This window comes from Desmodus rotundus, chromosome 2, assembly GCF_022682495.2.
Source record: "Desmodus rotundus isolate HL8 chromosome 2, HLdesRot8A.1, whole genome shotgun sequence".
Taxonomy (NCBI): domain Eukaryota; kingdom Metazoa; phylum Chordata; class Mammalia; order Chiroptera; family Phyllostomidae; genus Desmodus; species Desmodus rotundus.
The window spans coordinates 36189205-36203996 of NC_071388.1; the positions used below are offsets into that span (position 1 = coordinate 36189205).

Consider the following 14792-nt stretch of genomic DNA (forward strand, 5'->3'; position numbering starts at 1 on the left):
ATTTTGATAAAGACTGAGAGTTGACCAAACTGAAAGATTGAAAAAACAGGAAACACATTTTGAACTGCAATAAAGAAAAGCAGCTTTACAAATAAAGGTTTTGTCCTTTCATGAAAATCTGCTTAATGTAGCTTCCCGGTTTCAGCTTCAGCAGTCTTATTGCCTGCCAAGATTCGGTGGGTAGTCGTCAGCCGGCTGGGGGATGAAGTCCCTTCGTAGAAAGCATTACAGCCTAATTCCTGCAATTGACTAAAAAATTCCTCTGTCTTCACGCATCATTGCCAGAGAGATGCCTCTGTTCAGCAGTGCAGTTTGTCAGGCCTTGTTGGAACACACAGGATCAAACTGAAGTAGTTAAGCTACCCGTGGTAGGGTCAAAGCTGTGCTACCTCCGATTTCTGCCTTGAGCCTCCGCATTAGAGTTCTGAAGAGGAAATTCTTTTTACATATTGTTAAACTTGTATCTAGTTGCTGTGAAATTCAGCTTGACGGCCTCTGTTTTTGTTTCTAGACCTGGAGGCTCAAAGACCCCTGTTTTATCGCATCTGTTTTTCTCTTGACAACAAAGGCATAAAAAATGTTTTGAAGAAGTCTAAAAAAATCTGAATACATTTACAATTTCCCTGTGGCAGACACATAGCTTTTCAAAGTCCTATAGATTGAGAGCTTCCTAAACTGATTATTGATTGATCAAAGTGGGGAGTATAAGTAACAATGATAAGCCCATGTCCTCAGTGTGGAATGCAGAGTCCTTGAAGAGATTTTGTTTTGTTTTCTTTTGTTTTTCTGTCTTCTATGTTGAACCCACGAAGTGACCTTCGGCTCTATTTGTTAAAATATGTTAACAACACCGTAATAAGAGTTTAGTTGTATGAAAAGCACGGGACTTCTAAAAGACTAGATTTAAGCTCAGATTTAATTAATTGATTAATTCAGTAAATATTCAGAACCTCTATGTGTCCCTGCTGTCCTGTCCTCAGTGAGCTGGAAGTCCCCATACTGGCCCCACACACCACTCTCGGAGGGGGGGCCACAGCGTCTGCATCTACAGAAGGGTATCTAACTTTCTAGTATCTCGAGGTGTTCTGAGAATTAAATCAGGATGCACATCTGAGTACTTTTGTATACTATAAAATATTATGTAAGCAACTGTCTTCCTTATCAAATAATGATACAGATGTTCTCCACAATATGCCAAATGTCTGCATAATAATGGCATAGCTATGCAGAATAGCACTCTCCCACCATATCTCCGTGATAATTTAGCAACATACATGAAGCTTAGAAGAAATATTAAGATATAAACTGAAACGTATTTAAAACTCTAGTGTTAAAGAAGCAACCAGGCCTGCTTTCCAAGAAATTATGCCGTATCAACTTTTTCTCATGGATATAGTGATTATCATTGGTTTTCGAAAAATTCAAGCTGAAATTTATATGAACTGAGATGATATTGCATGCTATAATAGGTTCTTTTATCATTTTTTAATTTAATTTTTTATTGTTGTTCAAGAACAGTTGTCTCCATTTTCCCTCCACCATGCCACCAAGCCCCACCATCCCCCTCTCCCACCCTCAAACCTACCCCCTTTGGCTTTGTCCTTGTGTCCTTTACACGTGTTCCTTGATGGCCCATCTCCTAACTTCCCCCTTTATCTCTTACCCCTCCCTGCTGGTCACTGTCAGTTTGTTCTTTATTTCAGTGTCTCTGGTTATATTTTGCTTGCTTGTTTGTTTTGTTGATTAGGTTCCACTTACAGGTGAGATTGTAAGGTATTTGTCCCTCACCTCCTGGCTTACTTCACTTAGCATAATGCTCTCATTTCCATCCATACTGTCACAAAGGGCAGGGGATCCTTCTGTCTTTCTGCTGCATAGTGTCTCATTGTGTGAATGCACCACAGTGTTTTGGGGGTTTTTTTGTCTTTTTTTAATCGACTCATTTACTGATGGGTACTTAGGCTGCTTCCAGCACTTGGCTATTGTAAATTGTGCTGCAATGAACATTGGGTGCGTAGGTTCTTTTGAACTAGTCTTTCAGGGTACTTAGGATACAGTCCCAGCAATGGAATTGCTGGGTAAAAAGGCAGTTCCATTTTTAGTTTTCTGAGGAAATTCCATACTGTTTCCACAGTGGCTGCACCATTCTGCCTTCCCACCAACAGTGCAGTAGGGTTCCCTTTTTTCCACAACCTCTCCAAGACTTGTTGTTTGTTGATTTGTTTATGATGGCCATTCTGACTAGTGTGAAGTGGTATCTCATTGTGGTTTTAATTTGCAGCTCTCTGATGGCTAATGATGCTGAGCATCCTTTCATATGTCTCTGGGCCCTCTGTATGTCCTCCTTAGAGAAGTGTCTGTTCAGGTCCTTTGTCCATTTTTTAATTGGGTTGTTTGTCTTCCTGGAGTGCAGTCATGTGCACTTTTTATATATTTTGGAGATCAATTCCTTGTCTGAGGTATCATTTGCAAATGTATTTTCCCATATAGTTGGTTCCCTTTTAATTTCACTGATGTTTCTTTAACCATGCAGATGCTTTTTTTTTTTTTTTGATGAGGTCCCATTTGTTTATCTTTTCCTTTATGTCCCTTGCTCTAGGGGACATGTCAGTAAAAATATTGCTGCATTTAATATCTGATATTTACTGCCTCTGTTCTCCTCTAGGACTTTTATGGTGTCACAACTTATTCGTGCTTATGGATTAGAAGAATAAATATCATCAAAATGTCAATATTACCCAAAGCAATTTATAGATTCATTGCAATCCTTATTAAAATACCAATGACATATTTCACAGACATAGAACAAACTTTTCAAAATTTATATGGGACCCTAAATGACCCCAAATATCCACAGCAATTTTGAGAAAGAAGAACAAAGTAGGAGGGATCACAATACCTGATCTCAAACTATATTACAAGGCTACTGTAATCAAAACAGCCTGGTACTGGCATAAGAATAGACATATAGACCAATGGAACAGAACAGAGAGCCCAGAAATAAACCCAAGTCTCTATGGTCAATTAATATTCAACAAAGCTGGCAGAAGCATAAAATGGAGTAAAAATAGCCTCTTCAACAAATGGTGTTGGGAGATATGGACAGCTACATGCAAAAAAATGAAACTCTATCACCAGCTTACACCATACACAAAAATAAATTCAAGGTGGATAAAAGACTTTTATCATTTTTAATACAAAATATTACATTTAGATTTTCCAAATACTGATTGAGCAGTCTGAGTGAGTTGTTAAATTTAAACTAACCTCAAATATAGGATAATCACCTTTTACCCCAATGTTTTAGATAATAATACTTATGATACAGGCAAGGTAATTAACTTTTAAGTTTTCTCATAAACACATAAACACACTAGTTGCTCACTATGATATGCATCGTGGTAGAACATGAAAATGATACAAAATGAGACACTTTATTTTTCAGCAATGAGAGCAATGCTTACAGTTTATGGATTAAAACATAGTTTGAAGCATATTATATCTTATTGTTTAACATTCTAAATATAGCCCTGAGCTTTAGTATAGGAACATCTTCACTCAGAAGTTTAGATAAAAGTACATTAAATATGTGTAAATCAACTAATTATTTCTTACCTATTTAACCCTATATAAACACTGAGTCAGAATTCTCTGAAGTCCAGACAATAGTGTAATGAAATTTGCCCATCATATTTGCTTTCTTAGCAATTATTTGTCCCTCTCCCATTTTGAACTGCTGCCAACATTACCTAGTAATGTAGTGTGAGTAGGTTTGACCATAACCCAAGCTATAGAAATACATCCTAATTAGCTCAAGTTTATTGGCATATTATATCATGCTTATTATCATGCTTGGTTCAAGATCTAATCTATCCCAACAGGGACTAGACTCAATTTCTGGATTTTTAGCAATGACTCACTTTAACACTGGAGCTGAACAAGTAAGCATGTAACCTTGGGATCTTTTGGCAGATTTCTTGGGACCTTGCGTGTAGAGCCTTACCTAAGAATGGAACCAACAAGGAAGGGGAGGGGGACAAAGAGAGAGAGAGAGAGGAAGAAAAAGAGAGAACTAGATACAGAAGGAAACTGACAGAAGGAGAGAGAGAATCTTGTCTGCACCATTTGAGTTCTAAAGCTTTGTCTAAAGCCAAATCTGCTGACCTGGACATTTATATGAGCCAATACATCCCCCCTCCAACTGTTTTCCAGTCCATTTATGTTAGCATTTCAGTTCCTTACAACCAACAGCTGTGTAGCTAATACACACCATAACACTTTAAACAAAGTAAGTATCTGCATTCGTGAAATAGGCTCAGGAAAGTGAAGTGGAGAGCGTGGCATTTACATTAAAAGCACTGAGGTGACCAAGAATTGCATGAAGCATAGAAAAAGAAGCAGTATGAAAGTTCTTGTATATAAATAGATAGATAATTTGCATTAATTAGATAGTTGAATATTGACTCTGTGTCATTTTTATAATCTTCTATTTCATAGGTCTTACCTATTGGTCTAATATATGAGTATTGTCAATCTTTGTCCTTGAGAATATAAGAAAACTGGGAAATTTAAAGTATCAGATATCAATCTGAACTTCTGGTTAAAATCAATGAATATATTTTTTAAAAATAGGAGAAAGTATAAAATCTATTAATGTAATTTAGGACAAAATAAAATGCATCAAGTTAAAAGAGACAATTTAATGTTTTATGCATCATTTTTGATTAATATAAAAATGACTCTAAGTTGCATAAAACTGAATGTCATTAGTGATGACATGATGATAAGTTTTATATAAGTAAGTTTGGGTCATGTCACCTCATATGGATGTACATATAATGTATATACATATGTACATACCTACATACATAGTTACTGTTTTCCTCTTCAAAATTTTATATATGTTAATGAAAATTACTCTTATTAGAAAAATATAATATCTATTGATAATATTATTTATGGTTTTTACATATTTCAAGGATTTATCTTTCTAATTTGTTAACAGCTACTTGAAAGTACACATTATCATTTTCTGAGCAGAGATTTAAAATGATATATTGAACATATTATCCACAAATTGTCACTATACTAAAATTTATTGACAAGTAGTACATTTTAGCTTTTCAGGAAATATCCATTAACAAGAAATGTCAGTACAGTTGAATCCAGCATTACTTATTGTTGTTACATATGAGACCAATCAACCTGTTCAGAAGAGCCCCGAGAGAGAATTCTTCAGGATACATTTTAAAAAAAAGGAAGAAGAAGAAGAAGTATGTTAAGGAAATTGAAAATTTGTTTAAAAGAAGGGTGGACTTTAATAAATACCAGCCATCAACATGGAAGAAAATATTCAGAAGAACATGATATAAAAATGTAATTTGTTCAGACAACTTGTGTATAGCACGCATGTAGATGTGGTGGCCACTCTTTACATAAAAAAATCCAGTGAGCTAGAATACTTTAAGAAAGAACGATCGGTGTTGTGACAAATGCAGGCTAGGTGTCAGGAGTCACTGAGCTGAGCAATGGTGCAACGCCAGCTTTATGGCTCTTCAAGCAGTCAGTTGCACAGTGAACCTCGGAGTCTGAGCTGGAAGCTGATAACAGAGGATTCGTAGAACTAAAGATTAGCCTTCATGAGCTGCCAGTCTGAAGTTCTTCGACAAAGGGGAAAAAATCACTTCAGAAATCACTTTGAAGGACTATTCATCAAGGGTCTTAAACAGAGTGAATATAGGTGGGAAACCTATTGTCCAAAGTCAACAGAAAGTACAGTCAATTCTCTGTATCCTGAGGAGTGCAGGTTGGGTTGACTGAAGGTGACACAGATCTGTCATTCACCTAGAACTTTTCAAGTGTTCAGCTCTGTGTCTTGACAGGTTTGATTTTAGGAAATGATTCAGTTTTGATTCAGTCTAGAATTTTTTTGGTTTGTTTGCTAAAAGACCCAAAGGCAACCTGAGATGTACACTTTGAAGAAAAATTACTTTAACAAGTGGTATTCAGTGTTCAATGTTTTTCAGCAATTTTCACAGTTTCTTACATTCTTCTAACATTATTTCTCCAGTACCTGTCACTCCTTTCAAATGATAGAAATTCCAACTAAATTTTATACTGTATATATACACATATATGTATATATATAAATATATATACATATATATTCATATATATTCAAAATATATATTCATATATATTTTTATATATGGATATATATAAATATATATAATAGAATCCCTTAGAGCATATCCCTATCGTTATATTTGAATGGTCCTTTTTTTCATAATGGGCTAACATTGTCATTTACTAACCTAGAAAAACTGCCACAGACTCTTCAATGAATTTCTCATTCTATATTCTGCTCTTTCCTTCAGATATTTCATTTTTCTCATTATTATTCTATTAGTGTTATCCAAATATGACTTGCCCATCTGTGTTTCTATGTTGTAAAACCCAAGTATTCCCTAAAGCTCAGTTCAGATGCCATCTTCTCATAAAAAGCCCTCTATGTTTCTACTCAAGTTGGAGTAGCCTCTCCTGCCTCTCTCCGCCATGCTTTAGGTACTTACATGCTACTTGGCATCATGGTATGATAATGAGGTTGAGTATAAACAACTTGGTTTTTCATTAGAATGTATTGTTTCTACTTTATTTCTATGTTATTTCAATTCTTTGAGTTCTCCTTTATGGCCCAGGAGAAAAGAACATGTATTGTGTAGTTGTCAGGTGTAGAATTGAATATATGTTCATTTAGCCTAAATTCTTTAATCAGATCATTTCGATATTCTACATCTTATTATTAGTTTCAAAACATCTTACTGTGAGTATAGATTTGTCCATTTTACCTTGTAGTTCTGTTAATTTTTGAGTTATATATTTGAGGCAATTTCTTGGGTGTTTATAAATTCAACTATACAGTATACCTTCCCAGGTAGTTGCAATACTTATCCAATGAAGTGATCTTTTAAATATCTATAAAGCTTGTCTTAAAGTTGATTTGCTGTAATATTAATTTTGCTACACTAGCTTTTTTGGGGTTAGTAACTTTATGCTATATCTTTCAAATTTTCAACCTTTCTGTATCTTTCATTTTCAACATGTGTCATGAATAACAACTGATTTGTATTTTAAGTGCAATCTGATTATTTTTACTGGAGCATCTGGTCCATTACATTTAACGTGATTACTGATGCATTTATGGTTATACTTTTCATCTAAATTAGGATTTCTTCTTTACATCACCTAGTATGTTCTCCTTTTGTTCTTTTCTCTTTAGATTTTGATTTTTATCATTATATTTCTGCTACTACTATTTTAGAATTTATATAGTTTTGTATTCTTTTAGAATTATCCTATAATTCTAACTTCTTAGGGATTCCTTGTTAGGGATACCTGCTCTGCTTTGCTCTTTGCAGTCCTTAGGAAGGGAGTGGGGATTACAGTGCTTTAGGGCTCCTACCATATGGAGAAATAGTCACTTTTCAGAACTTTCTTCTCTCCAACGTGGGTAGTCACAGTGCATTTTCTCCTGACCTTTGCATCTTATGAGGCCATCAAGATGAAAGGTTTTCCACATTCAATAAAATCCCTCAGGTTGAAATCAGCTTTACTGCTTCATTTATTGGAGTCTTGTCACAACTTAATTTTTTACAGAGCAAGTCCTTATTTACTTGCTAGTTCTTAGATGCTGTTAGATAGATTTTTTTTACTGCTATTCTGCATTGGAAATTATGTTCAGTTTGTCTGGATATCCAAGTCCATCATGTTACTGGAAAAAGAACCCTTCCACTCCTCTCCAACCAAGTATTTCCTGGCAACACATATGGATGACTCAGTGAATATGCCTAGATTGATCGGCATATAAACTACATCGCCATAAAGAAATCAATAATACAGTAAAAATGTGCAATTCCAGGGAGTTTAGTCAAGGACCTATACCCAAATGGGAATAGGTAGAGGGGGACAGGAGAGGGATGGTGACTGCAATAAGGCTAGTAATTGTTACTACCCCTCAATGTGAAGGGCCAGGAAGAGAGCATAGTTATAAGAACTGGCAAGTCCTTGATCTGTAAGAGAGGATGTTCTAACAGAAACTATGACTTTCAAGGAATGTAGTCATAGCCAGCAACCAACCAGGGAGTGTGATGAAAAATAATAATCTTTGTGTTGCAACCCACTGATTACTTATTGATGCTTTCCATTGGCTAAATACGAGCAGAAGCCAAGAGTAAAGGAACCAGGTAGATTACTCCACAGAAGTCATCTACCTGGGCACAGAGCTGGATGCTGGGTGAAAACAGATTCAGATGGACAAGTGGGAAATAGGCAACACAGATAGTGTTGCAGTTGATTAGTCTTCTGACCAACTTGATGATTTTATGTGTGTGTGTGTGTATACACACACACACACATATATACACACACACAGGTATGCACACACACGGAGAGAGAGAGAGAGAAAGGCAATGAGCTAAGCATTTAACTTAAGAAATTAAGTTAAAAAAAGAGAATATATTTAGGTAAAATTCAACAAAGCCAATAATATGCATAGTACATAATATTCAAGTAAAAAAACAATTATGATTATCTACAAAATCCAAAACTAGTTTTTGAAAATATTGATCATTTAACTTCTAGCAAAACTGATGAAAGGGGAAAAAGACATAAATAAGTTAATGTTATATATGGAAAAGAGGACAAAGAAATATTAAATGGCAGTGATTTTTAAAAAATATTCTATTTATTTACTTTTAGAGAGAGGGGCAGGGGAGGAGAAAGGGAAGTCAAGCAACATCGATATGAGAAAGAAACATGGATGGGTTACCCCTTGCATGCACTCCGACCAGGGACCGAACCGCAACCCAGCACGTGCCCTGACCTGGAACCCAACCAACTGAGCCATACTGCTCAGAGTGGCAGTAATTTTTTTAAACATAAGAATAGAATAAACAACTAAATACAAATAAATTAAGAAGAAAAATATCTTAAAAACTGAATGTACTAATAAGCATTTTAATACATTTGTTTGAAAATATTAATGGAATGAAATGAAATAAAAATATACATTAAGTGAAAATATATCATTTTCCCCTTCACAGAAAATACCAGGGTCAAATAGTTTTATGTGTGAATCCTGGCACTCCTTTTGTAAAATGGATAATTCCCCATGCTACATAGACTCTTACAGAATCTAGGAAACGAGACAAAGATTTCTAAACATTTATGAGATTGTATTACACAGATATCAAATTTAAAAAAATGAGAAGTGAAATTATCAACCAATTACTTACACATATATTTGAAAATATCCTAAAGTAGTAATAACAAATACAAATTATAAATTATGATGAAGCAAAGCTTATTCCAGACATATATGCATTTTATTTGACATTGTAAAGTGTCAAATCTTACACTTTTTACAGTACATCTTATAATTATCTCAAAACAGATACCTCTTAGCAAAGTAAGAACAGAAATGATTTTTCTAATCTGATAATGGAATTTTTCCAGGAATATATAGAAAATGTCTTTTTTAAAATAATAAAATCTTAGGAACATTCTTTTTAAAGTGAAGAACACAAAGCAAGCACCAAGGAAAGCTGCTTTTACTGCCTGTATTCCACACTGCACTGGCAGTCCCAGACAAAATGATAAAAACAGTAAGCCAAAGCTATAAAAACGTGAATGGAAAAAACAAAACTATCCTTTTTTGACAAGTAATTGTTTCAGTTGAAACTAAGGAAATAAAAACCCCATAAAGCCCCTATTAGAACCTATAAAATATTAATAAGAAGGCTCATTGTAAGCCCAAGATACAAAATTAAATAGTATGCTTATACACAATAAAATAAGCTATAGTAGTATATTTTATTAACAGAAAAACTGTAAAAATAAATTTAATAACAGTTGTGCAGAATTTTTATGAAGAAAAAATAAAACTTTATTAAAAGACATAAAAACAATTAAAATAAATTGAGAGGCATAACATATTCATAGATAGAAGACAATATAATTTTCTCAAATGAGTCCATTAATTCAGTGCAATCTCCATAAAATCCTGAAATGTCTATTTATGATACATGACAAACTAATATATAAGTTCATATTAAAATAATGGTCCATAAATGTCCCCAATATTGAATAATAATATTACATGTTTATAATGATGGTGATGATAGAAGACCCACCTTTTCATTATTTAAAAATTTATATTAATTTAAACAGTATGGCACTGGATAAAATAAAATGCAATGGTAAGACTATAAACAAATACATGTATGAATTAGATCTCGTTATATGACAGCAGCTTAGTTAATACTTCAGTAAATTACATGAGAGTAATTGGCTATCCATAAGGCAGAGGTAAGGTCGAAAGTCTACTTCATAAGAAATACTGGCTGGATTAAATATATAAATTTAAAAATTCTACTTTAAAATACTTAGAAAACATTTTATGACATCAGAATAAGGGTTTCCTCACCAACACAAAACAAACATATGCCCCCAAATATTCAAGGTGAATATTGATAAATTTGACCATATGAATATTTTAAAATATAATATCAAGAAAATAAAAATCACAGAGTGAAAAGCATTTATAATAAACATAATAAGTGAGTAATATTCAAATTAAAAACCCCACAAAAATACCTAAACTGATAAACACCTAAAGGGAAAATGGTCAAAGAATATAAATAAAAACTAAAATTAAAAATTGCTGAGCCTCACTAGTAATCAAAGCAATACAAAATAAAACAATAATGAAATTCTTGTACACATAAAAATATCAAAACTTAAGTCTGCGGAGCAATTTCTAATGCCGAATAAAGTTGAAGCTACCCATACTATATTATAATTCAGAAATTACACTTTGAGTTATCTATTTGTGAATGTATAGCACCCATACACAAGAAAGTAAAAATGTTCTTTGCCACAATGTAGTATTAAAACTGTGTAAATTGCCTCAGTAATTCTCAGTAATAGAACTGTAAAATAAACTGGGATTGACTCTACATCCAAATGCTTCTTAGCAGGTAAAATGAATGACACAGATCTCCATTTACTTTCATGAAAAGTTATGAAAAATATAAAGCTAAGTAAAAACATCATATTTGTATAATATGGCATAACCTGTAAAATAATTGTTTATGCCTATTCCTATGTCTACCTATATCTATGTATCTACATCTATATAACAAAAAACTTGAAACAATTTACATTAACCTCAGAGTAAGAACTAAATTTATAAGATTGTATACTAGCTCATTGGAAAAGGGTATTGATAAAGAAAAGGTAGTCAAATTACACATTAAAACTAGCTGTAAGTCATCATTGTATATTTTATTATTTTTGGTTCATTTATGTTTGAGGAATGTCTCATAATAAAAACATGGAGCCTTACAGTAAAAGAGGCTTTTTTTTTGTTCAGATAAAGATGTTATTTGTATGAAGAGCTGGGTTTGAGCCCCAGTTTTGCTCCTATGTGCTTCATTCAGTAAATGAAGGTAATAGAAGCTATTTAAATTGGTGCTTTCAAGAATTATTGATGTACAATGAAAATTAGTGTATGTGTGTGAAAATGGCTATTAGAAATTTTAAGGTACTCTATTAATATAAGGTAATTTTCCAAGCAGTATAATGCACATTTCTATATAGTGTAAGGTTTTCTCACTGCTGAATTACAAAAACAAATTGATATTGAATCTTAGAAAACCAGAGAAAATTGTTCATTCATATCCAACTCAAAAATAAAGTGGAAAGGTGTTTTAAAACTATATGGTAATGACTTTTATCTAATATTCATTTATCTCGACTATTTGGAACAAACTGAGAACAGGGAATTAAACCAATATTAAAAGCAAACATCTGAGTCCAACTACATGACATTTTTGAAAAGGCAAAAATATGGAGATATTTAAAAGATCAGTGGTTGCCAGGGCCTCAGCAGGGAGAGAAGAAGGGAAAGATGAATATGTAAAGAACAGGAGATATTGTGGGCAATGAAACTATTCTGTATGATGTATATGATTACTATTCTGTAATGATGGATGCATGTCATTATTCATTTGTCAAAACCCATAAGTGTGTACAATAAAAAGCATGAGCCCTAATGGAAAGTATGGACTTTGGTAATAATAACGTATTAATATTGGCTCATCAGTGACAACAAATACATCACTCTAATGCAAGATGTTAGTAGCTGGGGGCAGGGGAGAGAGAGGATAATTTGGAAACTCCACTTTCTGTTAATTTTTTCTGTAAATCTGGAGGTGTTCTGAAAATTGCATAGCATCTAAATTAAAACTACAATCCTCAGGCTTTAAACAGTTCTCCATTCTTATACATGAGGCACTTAGACATTCTCTCAGGGTCTCTTCACTCTTGTTTTAGTTATATTTTTAACAGATTCACTACTGATTTTTCACTTAAGTTGTTAGTAGGCTGTGTTCAAGGAGGAAGCAACTTTTATCATAGCAGTTTTCACCTAGTAGTCAGAAATGACATTTGAAGGCTTGTCGGTACTAATTCAGAAAGTGTCTGTTTGGAATTAGCTGCTTTATTATTGCCTCCCTCCCCACCCTAGAACTACATACACCACCTGGCTGCCCTTGAATCTCCCCTACAGACTTCCCTGACTGGCGGAATCTATTAAATAAAGGATTAACCCATGTTGCACCAAAAGCCTTCAAAGACCACTTTAGGGATGTGACTGGAGTCCCTCCTAAGTAGTGTCTTTGCCTTAATTGTTATCAAAAGTTTGAATGTTAAGCATAAGTAGAAAAACTGAAAGCAGCAGAGCAATTGGTGGATGTTTAGAATACAGGAGAGAGACCTCTGAACATAGGTTGAAATGAAGAATCCAATATTTAAAAATATGTACAGTTTTAAGACTCTGTATAATTTTTAAAAGATTTTATTTATTTATTTATTTATTTTAGAGAGAGGGGAAGGGAAGGAGAAAGAGAGGGAGAGAAACATCAATGTGTGGTTGCCTCTTGAGCACCCCCTGTTGGAGACCTGGCCCACAACCCAGGCATGTGCCCTGACTGGGAATCAAACCATCAATCCTTTAGTTCACAGGCCTGTGCTCAATCCACTGAGCTACACCAGCCAGGGCAGAATCTATATTTTTTAAATTTGTGTAATACTTTATAGTTTTCAAAGTGGTAATGTAACAATGAATCATATATGACAGTTTATCTTCCACGAGTTCTTTTTCTGGCATTAGAAAAAACCTTAAAATTCTTTGGAAATATTTTATCTGATTTTTTAAAAATGTCTTTAAAAATATGAGTTGCCCACATCGTCCCAAGGTCGTCTTCTGGGTGCTCTCTTGTTGAACCCCATTGTGTCTGTAAATGTGAGGGTGAGAACTGCCTATTTATGGCTTTGCAGTTCTATGAAGCCTTAGTAGTCGTATCTCTGTCATCATTGCATAGTGATCACCTACAATAGGGTCAACAGGAAGTATTGAATGAACATTTGTCAAAAAAGTGTAAGTGGTTATCTATAAAAATTTACTGGTTCAAAACTATTTTGCTGATGATACTGGATAAATAACTTCGAATATTTTAAGAAAAGACACAAAAACACAGAGAAAAAATTAATCCTTTCTCTTTTTTTTCCAGAAGAAAAAATTGTCAACATGCATGTTCATACAGTCACAGAATTCAAAACAGTTACTAATGTTGTTGGGTATTTAAAAGGCTTGACCTCTCCAGGTAAGTAGGGTGAAGAGTTTATAACCTACACTTTATATGAAATATTACAAAAAATTGCTCTGTAATAATTTAATAGCATAGTTAAGTATCCCACTTTGCATTTACCCAGAAGTTTATAGCACTCTAAAGGGAGTCCATATGAAACCAAGGAACAGGCCTTCATTTTCCTTCTTTCCACATCTCTTCAATAATAAATCACAGTAGAGAGTGGAAGGAGGAAGTAAAAACAAAACAAAAAACAAAGTTTATATTTGTTAAACTGCCGTGTGCCAGGTGAAAAAAAAAAAAAGCTGTAAAAGCCAATGTTTTCTTATTTTCTTTTATTCATCATAACATCATTGAAAGCATTTTTATTTACAGAAAAAAAGACTTTTAAAAATAAAATATTTAAGTTTTAATGGTATGGGTTTTTAAAATATTTGTTTGTCTTCAAATCTAATCTTTTAAAGTTAATCTATGTCTCATCTCTGACCTTTAGTCCACTTAGTCTGACAGTCTGCCTGGTGTCCACATGGCTTTAGGTGTTGAAGGTGCTCATGAAAAATGATCATCTGGTTAAATTTCAAATAACTTAATCATTGTTATAGGATGCTCATTGAACCTTGGGATGATGTGATAAAGGCTCAAAAAGTAAAAATAGCTAATACATATATTAGTAGCAACACTTCCCAATACATTGTGAGGTTGAATCACATATTACTTTCTGATGCGCTTGTTATACAGCACAGAATGCAACAACCTTTTTAGTGCACTTGCGCCACTTCTGTTAATTTGGGTAGGGCATTTACTCAAGTTCTCCTTCGCCAATTATTGTTCTCTATGACATCGGTCAAATTGACCTTAAAATTGCTGACTCAGAGATATCTGAGATCAATTTTATATCTGCCCAGTTTCTTGCCAGCCACTTCTTACAAAGTTAATGGGAAGTATATATTATCTCTAATTTCCTTCCAGTAGCAATAATGAACAACTTCTGCTCATAACACAAGCTATAAGTAAAATTTAAAATTGTTACCATTGCATTTTAATAAATTCTCATCATAAGGATCTCTAATTGAAGCACTAGAA

The 14792-nt window shown here is 33.7% G+C and overlaps 1 protein-coding gene across 9 annotated transcripts in view; it reads left to right on the forward strand.

Annotated features, from left to right (window-relative positions):
- Positions 1–14792, forward strand: part of NAALADL2 (N-acetylated alpha-linked acidic dipeptidase like 2) — a 1136857-nt gene that overhangs the window by 796045 nt on the left and 326020 nt on the right. For 8 of the 9 annotated variants that reach the window (XM_053918088.1, XM_053918087.1, XM_053918089.1 and 5 more), the window contains one exon: positions 13632–13724. In XM_053918088.1, the coding sequence (XP_053774063.1) occupies positions 13632–13724 (93 nt within the window). The remainder of the gene's footprint in view (positions 1–13631; positions 13725–14792) is intronic. The other variant, XM_045198092.2, reaches the window with a different exon arrangement.